We start from the raw sequence: 8,700 nt of genomic DNA, 5'->3' as shown, positions 1-8,700 counted from the left end.
TGTGTGTGTGTGTGTGTGTGTGTGCGTGCGTGTTCGTGTGCGTGTGTGTGTGTCATGAAATGTGGTCATTTCCAAATTGGCAAGTGTGAAAAGTGGAGAGGAGTGACAAAAGTCAGCCACGCATGCACGCAGTGAGTCATACAGCAATTCATTCAAATGGTACGCATTCATTGAGTTCTGTTCATTCACAATACATTCTCAAGCTTTCCAAGTCTGCTGGATGAGCAGCATAATATCTTCACATCTCTACCAAATGGAATGGAAATAAAAAAGTTAATGAAATCGCTGCGTTTGATCAGCCAGGACGGAAGGCCAAAGAATGATGAAATCAAAACCTTGCCTAGAGGCGTCCCCAGCGCAGCGTTGACAAAGTTGAACTCAATAAAAGAAGGAACAAAGAATTGGACTTACAAACTTCCTCTTCAGCTTGCCCTTGCCACCACGGCCCGCCTTGCCCTCGGCCGACGCGCCGTAGCCGGAGCCCATTCCCAGGTGGTCGTCCACAGAGAGGCTCTTGCGGAGGTAGGCGGCTCGCGCCCGGAAGTGGGAGAAGGGCGACTGGGAGCGGGGCCGAGCCCCGGGGCTCACCCCACGCCTGGCCTCCTCATCGCCCTCCATGTCATCCTCCAGCCTCCACAGCTCCCCTGGAGGAACACAAGGAACACACAGGGTTAGGACAGAGTGAGAGACAGCTACGATGCAAGATTACTGCATTCACATTTTTCATTAGTATTTATTTAGTTTAGAATTTGTTTTCAATTTTAGTTTAGTTTTTGTTCCTTTAAAGCGTGTTTACTAGTTTAGTCTAGATCTTTCAAAATAGCTGAGTTTTTATTAGTTTTCTTTTGTAATTGTAATAGCATCTATATCATCCACAACAAGAATAGTTCAGGCCACATGTACACACCCTCGCACAGACACGCACGCACGCACGCACGCACGCACACACACACACACAAACACACACACACACACACACACACACACACAGCCTTGGATCAAGACCATGCAGCATTGATTTATTTTATGGATTCTGGCTTTTGCATACGTATCTATGAAAATGTCAGACTCGATAAAACAAATGTATAGTCTTCATCCAAGGCTAACACACACACATGTTGTTGACAGAGTTAAATAGACACCGAATCGAACTAATTATGGTTATCTAATCCGTTATCCAGACATTAATAAACAAATGTTCCTACGCTAGCAATGTCTGACTCGTCCGTCTCAGTGGAGGTGGCGTGGAGCGGAAAAGTTCAATAGAAACTAATTAAAACCAACAAAACTTAGAACCACTGGTTTAAAGAGTTTTTCTCAAACTTTAGCTCTTCATCATGTTATTAATTTTTGTTCACTAATAACGCTGCTAGAAGGCGGACACACCAGAGAGAGCAAAATGATGAACATCCATTTGCCACTTGCTGGTCTGGCATAACAACACCATCCACAAAGCAGCAGGTTGCCGTCTATATCCTGCTAACTTCCCTGCTGTAATTAAACTGTCATTATAACGACAAATTTCGCAATCCTCCTGTTCCCTGCCTCGCTGTTTGATGGCTTGACTGTCTCCGACCAACACACATATCGTCACTGTCAGGTGGAAACCTTGTATGTCCAAAACCGTTCCTTTTTTAATATTATTCTTTAAAGATCTATGAATGCACCATAACTCTGTAACTCTGTAAATGCACGTAACTCTGTAACTCAAATTTGACACGCTCGTTCCACACGTACCACCACAGAGAGTGCAGTGCCCGGTGTCAAGTCGGTCGGACCCACGGTTGTCCAGAACCGCCACAAAAGGGGATGCCTAGGGTCCACATAATTGGAGCTGACCTGTTCAGACGTCACAACACTCCATATTTGGGCATGCCTTACAGAGAACTAACTTTATTCCTAAGAATAGGAATAAAGGGACACAGAGAGACAGATACAGAAATCTCCATAATGGGCGTAAAAGGCACACAGACAGAACAGGTCCTCTGACACGGGTACAACGGGTATTGCATAGCCGAGTGGAGCATGGATCTCCAACTTCCATTGTTACTGACACGGTGCTCTACAGTCGGGCACCATTTTAAATTTGTGAAAATAAGCCGATCTGCAAGCTCACAACGGCTCACATTGCGGGCGTTGTGTGCTTGTAGATCTGCTATTTTCTCTACTCTTGTATGTTGAAGTAGGGCATTAATGAAATAATAAAAGTGAAGGGGACAGTGTCAATGTCCGGTGTCAGAGGACATTTCTAAAGCTCAGTCCCCACACCACAGGGATTGGACTCACACCAGACTCACACCACAGACAGATGGTGTTTCAGAATCTAGCCTCTCAACACACGTTAAATAGCAGCCCGCTTCCACCGTTGTTTAGTTATGCAGTGAAGCCGATGTGTGATTCAGAGCAGGGTTTCAATCGCATTACTTTATGGCTGGGGAATGTGCTTTTTATGGGCACTGGTGAATGATCACAGGTATTTATTTATTTTTTACTCGAAGGCTGCCGTATTATCACACTATCTGAGCGGGAGCCAAAAAGTCCTCTGGCCCCCGCCCGGTCAGACGTTAACTGCCCCAGAGAAATAGGCCCAATCCCTGGTTCTAACGCGGAACTACAGTAGTTGTCTGGGGGAGAAATTGGATATCTCTAACAACCCTGATAGGAGGGAAGTCAGATATTAAACAACTTAAATGAAAAAATAATATGTGAAGTCACTGAGGCATTACGGTATAATACTGTGTGTGTGTGTGTGTGTGTGTGTGTGTGTGTGTGTGTGTGTGTGTGTGTGTGGAGAGAGGGAGAGAGAGAGATATAGAGGCGGAACCGTGGTGTATATATGACAGAGGTTGCTAGGCAACAACGACCAGATTCTCTGTCAATTTGATACAAGGGGGGTGGGGACAGAGAGAGAGACACAGAAAAGAGAGAGAGAGAGACGGAAAAAGAAAGGCTTTGAGTCGGAGGATTGAAATGGCACTTGGAGAGAAGGAGCCGTCTGGGTTTTTTGGCGGAGTGGGTTGCTATCATTAGAAGTGGTGGCAGGTATAGTGCTTGGCTGGATTAGAGCGATTAGGGCCTTGAGATGTAGAGTGAAGGGATTTTATACTAATTCCACCACAGAGAGTTGATCAGGGAGAAGAGCAGTGGCGGAAAAAATACTCAAAGTTTTTACATAAGTAAAAGTATCAATACTGCAATGTAGAACTACTCCGTTGCAAGTAAAAGTTTGGAAATCAAAATGTACTTGAGTGAAAGTACAAAAGTATCACAATGCACTTAAAGTACTAAAAGTTAAATTGCTCATTATGCAGAATGTGCCATTTCAAGTTTTCAAATGTATAAAACATCTTTAAACTATAAACTCACAATGAGTCGCATTGTGAGCTTCTAGATCGGCTATTTTCAAATTTCCTAAATGTATGAACCCACCTCTTCAGACTCCATCTTGGCCCGTAGGACTTGCCCTAGCCCGCACGACCTTACAGGCGTATGCAAAGGCTCAACTTATGTAACTTAGATAGCATTTATAGGAATAGCACTATATAGTATAGTTTCATTATATAGACATTCCACTGTTACGTTCTTGCTTCATTTTCTATGTACAGTATATGATGTATTGACATGTTTTTTTCTTCTTGCCTAATGTATGTACCTGTCAGTGGGGAGTGCTTTTGATGTAAATCAAAAGGGGGGGGGGGGGGGGGGGGGGGTAACTACCTGTCAGGGGGAGTGTTGGCTGGGAGGAGGAGTAGGACTAGGGCCCTGTACGTACGTCCTCTCTGAATATCAACATCCTAATACATCCTAATACTGGGGGGTCACATTCCTGCTGTCAAAATATGACCCCCCAGTCAAAAAACACTACAAAATGAATATCAACATCTTAAATGTTGAATTGTGGGCTTGAGCTCACATGCCCTTTGATGTAAATCAAAAGGGGGGTATACCTGTCAGTGGGGAGTGTTGGCTGGGAGGAGGAGTAGGACTAAGGCCCTGTACGTTGAGAAGAGAAAGTACTGAAAATTGTAAATTCTCAAGTAAAGTATAAAAATACCTCAAGATTTCATTCAAATACAGTACTTAGGTAAATGTACTTCCACCACTGCCAAAAATAGATGAATATACATAATTCAGAGTGCAAGACAGAGTGTGTGAGAGAGACAGAGAAAGATCAAATCAGAGGCAGGGAGGAAAGTGAGGTTCCATTCCTCTCAAGGACGTTTATATTCCACTTTCTTGTTGCCCCATGCTGTGTTGACCCACTCAAGTGCACCTTATTAACTGAATACAAATTAAAAAAAGGGAAAGTGTCTTAGAGCACGGATTCCATAAGGCGGCGTGGGCTTAGCCAAACTCCCAGAGGCACTCAAAGACAACATCGACACAGGAAATTGTTTCTAATCACCCGCTAAGCGCTTAGTCATCATGTTATGTACACGAGAGAGGTTTTTCCATGAGAACATCTGTGTCTAGGATATTAAACATTTGAATATCCTCAATACTACAGCAGATGTTAGGCCTAATATTAATATTCCGTGACTCCGTGATTGGTAATGAGTTCACCCAATGGCAGAATGTACAAGGAGAACAGCAGAGGACCAAGAATCGAGCCTTGTGGGACACCAGAACTGATGTCGTGTTTGTCTGAGTCAAACTCGGCTAGATTGACAAAGTAACTTCTGTTTGACAGGTAGGAGGAGAACCAGGACAGGGCCGTACCAGACAGGCCTATCCAGTGCTCCAGACGCTGTATTAAAATTGAATGATCAATCGTGTCAAATGCAGCCGTTAAATCTAGAAGTAGGAGAACGGATACATGTTTCTTGTCAGCAGACACCCTAAGATCATTCATTACTTTTACAAGGGCAGTTTCTGTGCTATGACTTTTCCTAAAGCCAGATTGGAATTTGTTGTGCACATCATTGCTCTGTAGAAATACATCCAATTGATGAGAGATGCATTTCTCCAAAACCTTGCCCAGAAAGGGCAGATTCGAAATGGGTCGATAGTTACCCAAAACGGAGGGATCCAGATTATGTTTCTTTAGTAGGGGCCTAACTACGGCCGTCTTGAGTGAGTCTGGGAAGACGCCTGTCTGTAGAGAGCTGTTTACAATTTTTAGGATATCTCCAATCACACTGTCTAAGACCTCTTTGAGAAAGGTGGTGGGAATTGTATCCAATGAACAGGAGGAAGATGTCATCTGTGATATGGTTTTGCGATATTATTATTATTATTATTATTATTAATATTAATATCAAGAAGGAAAAACTGTCTTTTTCGTCCTAGATATACAAAGAACCGCTTTACCACTCAAGTAAACACTCTTCAATGTTCAATCTTCATGTTTTACAAAAAACATTTATGGGAAAAAATATAAATGGTAAATGGTGCATTTATTTTACACCTTTATCCAAGGCGCTTTACATAGATTGTGCATTACATTCACCAATTCACACACATTCATACACCGGAAACCATGCAAGGCACAAACCAGCACATCAGGAGCAACTAGAAAAAGTGCCCTTCTGGGCACAGGTCTCCACCAGGTTATCCACAGATCCGTGCAGTTAGAGGTAAAAACACTTTTCGGCCAGTTATAGCGCCACCTTGAGGCTGAGTTGAAATTGTTCATGTGGCATTTCGTCCTCGGCCTAGTGGGAATGTGGGTGCACAATTTCACAGAAATCACGCGATGTGTTCATGATTTGCAGCATTTTGTTTGAAACTGAGCACTCCTGTGAACTTTGGAAGCCAATCTTAACCAATCAGGATGGAGTGTGAGAAATATGAAAGACCGGTTTGGTTGAATGGCTCTAGAGAGACTGTGTACCAATTTGCGTGATGTTTGGACAAAATCTGTAGGTGTGCTGTGCAAAAACCTGTTTTGCACAAAGCGGCCTCCTGGTGGCGCTATAACAGGCCGTTCTGGAAAGTTTGGGGCAGAGGTTCATGGTTGGCATCCAGGGAGTGTGTGTGCAAAATTTGGCATCGACCGGGTTAACGGTGGCTGAGATTAGCTGGTCACGGACGGACGGACACACGGACACACGGACACACGGACGGACGGAGTGCAAAACATACTCTCCCCATGCCTTCGGCTGGTGGAGACAATTAGGGGTTCAGTGTCTTCGACTTCGACACTAACTCTGGGGGAGACCGGGTTCGAGCTGGCAACATTGTGGTTACCATTCAGCCACTCTGCCCCTGAGCCACCGCCGCCCCTAGCTTTTTTGTGTTCTTTTAGCCATAATGTCTGACTGTACCACGTGCTGTTTACATTTCTGACTAATGTAGTATTACATCAACCTGTGTCAGGTCTATAAATTCCTCAGAATTATGCCCAAAATGACTTCTCAATTAGTGTGATTCCAAGCTTGGCTCCCATGATCCACATTGAGCTTATCATCACATCCTGTTCCTCCAAGCTATAGCTGTTATAAACACCATATAACATATCGTCATCTATGCTGTTATAAACACCATATAACACCATGTCATATCATCATCTATGCTGTTATAAACACCATATAACACCATGCCATATCATCATCTATGCTGTTATAAACACCATATAACACCATGTCATATCATCATCTATGCTGTTATGAACACCATATAACACCATGTCATATCATCATCTCTGCTGTTATAAACACCATATAACATATCGTCATCTATGCTGTTATAAACACCATATAACACCATGTCATATCATCATCTATGCTGTTATAAACACCATATAACACCATGCCATATCATCATCTATGCTGTTATAAACACCATATAACACCATGCCATATCATCATCTATGCTGTTATAAACACCATATAACACCATGTCATATAATCATCTATGCTGTTATAAACACCATGTCATATCATCATCTCTGCTGTTATAAACACCATGTCATATCATCATCTATGCTGTTATAAACACCATATAACACCATGTCATATCATCATCTATGCTGTTATAAACACCATATAACACCATGCCATATCATCATCTATGCTGTTATAAACACCATATAACACCATGCCATATCATCATCTATGCTGTTATAAACACCATATAACACCATGTCATATCATCATCTCTGCTGTTATAAACACCATGCCATATCATCATCTATGCTGTTATAAACACCATGTCATATCATCATCTCTGCTGTTATAAACACCATGCCATATCATCATCTATGCTGTTATAAACACCATGTCATATCATCATCTCTGCTGTTATAAACACCATGCCATATCATCATCTCTGCTGTTATAAACACCATGTCATATCATCATCTCTGCTGTTATAAACACCATGTCATATCATCATCTCTGCTGTTATAAACACCATGTCATATCATCATCTATGCTGTTATAAACACCATGCCATATCATCATCTATGCTGTTATAAACACCATATAACACCATGTCATATCATCATCTCTGCTGTTATAAACACCATATAACACCATGTCATATCATCATCTATGCTGTTATAAACACCATATAACACCATGTCATATCATCATCTCTGCTGTTATAAACACCATATAACACCATGCCATATCATCATCTCTGCTGTTATAAACACCATATAACACCATGCCATATCATCATCTATGCTGTTATAAACACCATATAACACCATGTCATATCATCATCTCTGCTGTTATAAACACCATGCCATATCATCATCTCTGCTGTTATAAACACCATGTCATATCATCATCTATGCTGTTATAAACACCATGTCATATCATCATCTATGCTGTTATAAACACCATATAACACCATGCCATATCATCATCTATGCTGTTATAAACACCATATAACACCATGTCATATCGTCATCTCTGCTGTTATAAACACCATGTCATATCGTCATCTCTGCTGTTATAAACACCATGTCATATCGTCATCTCTGCTGTTATAAACACCATGTCATATCATCATCTCTGCTGTTATAAACACCATGTCATATCATCATCTATGCTGTTATAAACACCATGTCATATCATCATCTCTGCTGTTATAAACACCATATCATCATCTATGCTGTTAGAAACACCATATCATCATCTCTGCTGTTATAAACACCATATAACACCATGTCATATCATCATCTCTGCTGTTATAAACACCATATAACACCATGTCATATCATCATCTCTGCTGTTATAAACACCATATAACACCATGTCATATCATCATCTATGCTGTTATAAACACCATATAACACCATGTCATATCATCATCTATGCTGTTATAAACACCATATAACACCATGTCATATCATCATCTCTGCTGTTATAAACACCATGCCATATCATCATCTATGCTGTTATAAACACCATATAACACCATGTCATATCATCATCTATGCTGTTATAAACACCATATAACACCATGTCATATCATCATCTATGCTGTTATAAACACCATATAACACCATGTCATATCATCATCTATGCTGTTATAAACACCATATAACACCATGCCATATCATCATCTATGCTGTTATAAACACCATGTCATATCATCATCTCTGCTGTTATAAACACCATGTCATATCATCATCTCTGCTGTTATAAACACCATATCATATCATCATCTCTGCTGTTATAAACACCATATCATATCATCATCTCTGCTGTTATAAACACCATGTCATATCATCATCTCTGCTGTTATAAA

The 8,700-nt window shown here is 41.3% G+C and overlaps 1 protein-coding gene across 2 annotated transcripts in view; it reads right to left on the bottom strand.

Moving 5' to 3' along the window:
* The window catches only part of ankfn1b (ankyrin repeat and fibronectin type III domain containing 1b), a 237,809-nt gene that overhangs the window by 167,536 nt on the left and 61,573 nt on the right, over nucleotides 1–8,700 (bottom strand). For both annotated transcript variants that reach the window (XM_083787093.1, XM_083787092.1), the window contains exon 4: nucleotides 412–644. In XM_083787093.1, the coding sequence (XP_083643219.1) occupies nucleotides 412–644 (233 nt within the window). The remainder of the gene's footprint in view (nucleotides 1–411; nucleotides 645–8,700) is intronic.

Source organism: Protomyctophum parallelum (assembly GCF_964188405.1).
Source record: "Protomyctophum parallelum genome assembly, chromosome: 17".
NCBI classification, from domain to species: domain Eukaryota; kingdom Metazoa; phylum Chordata; class Actinopteri; order Myctophiformes; family Myctophidae; genus Protomyctophum; species Protomyctophum parallelum.
Note: the sequence above shows the minus strand (reverse complement) of the source record. Positions and strands in the feature narration are given on the sequence as shown.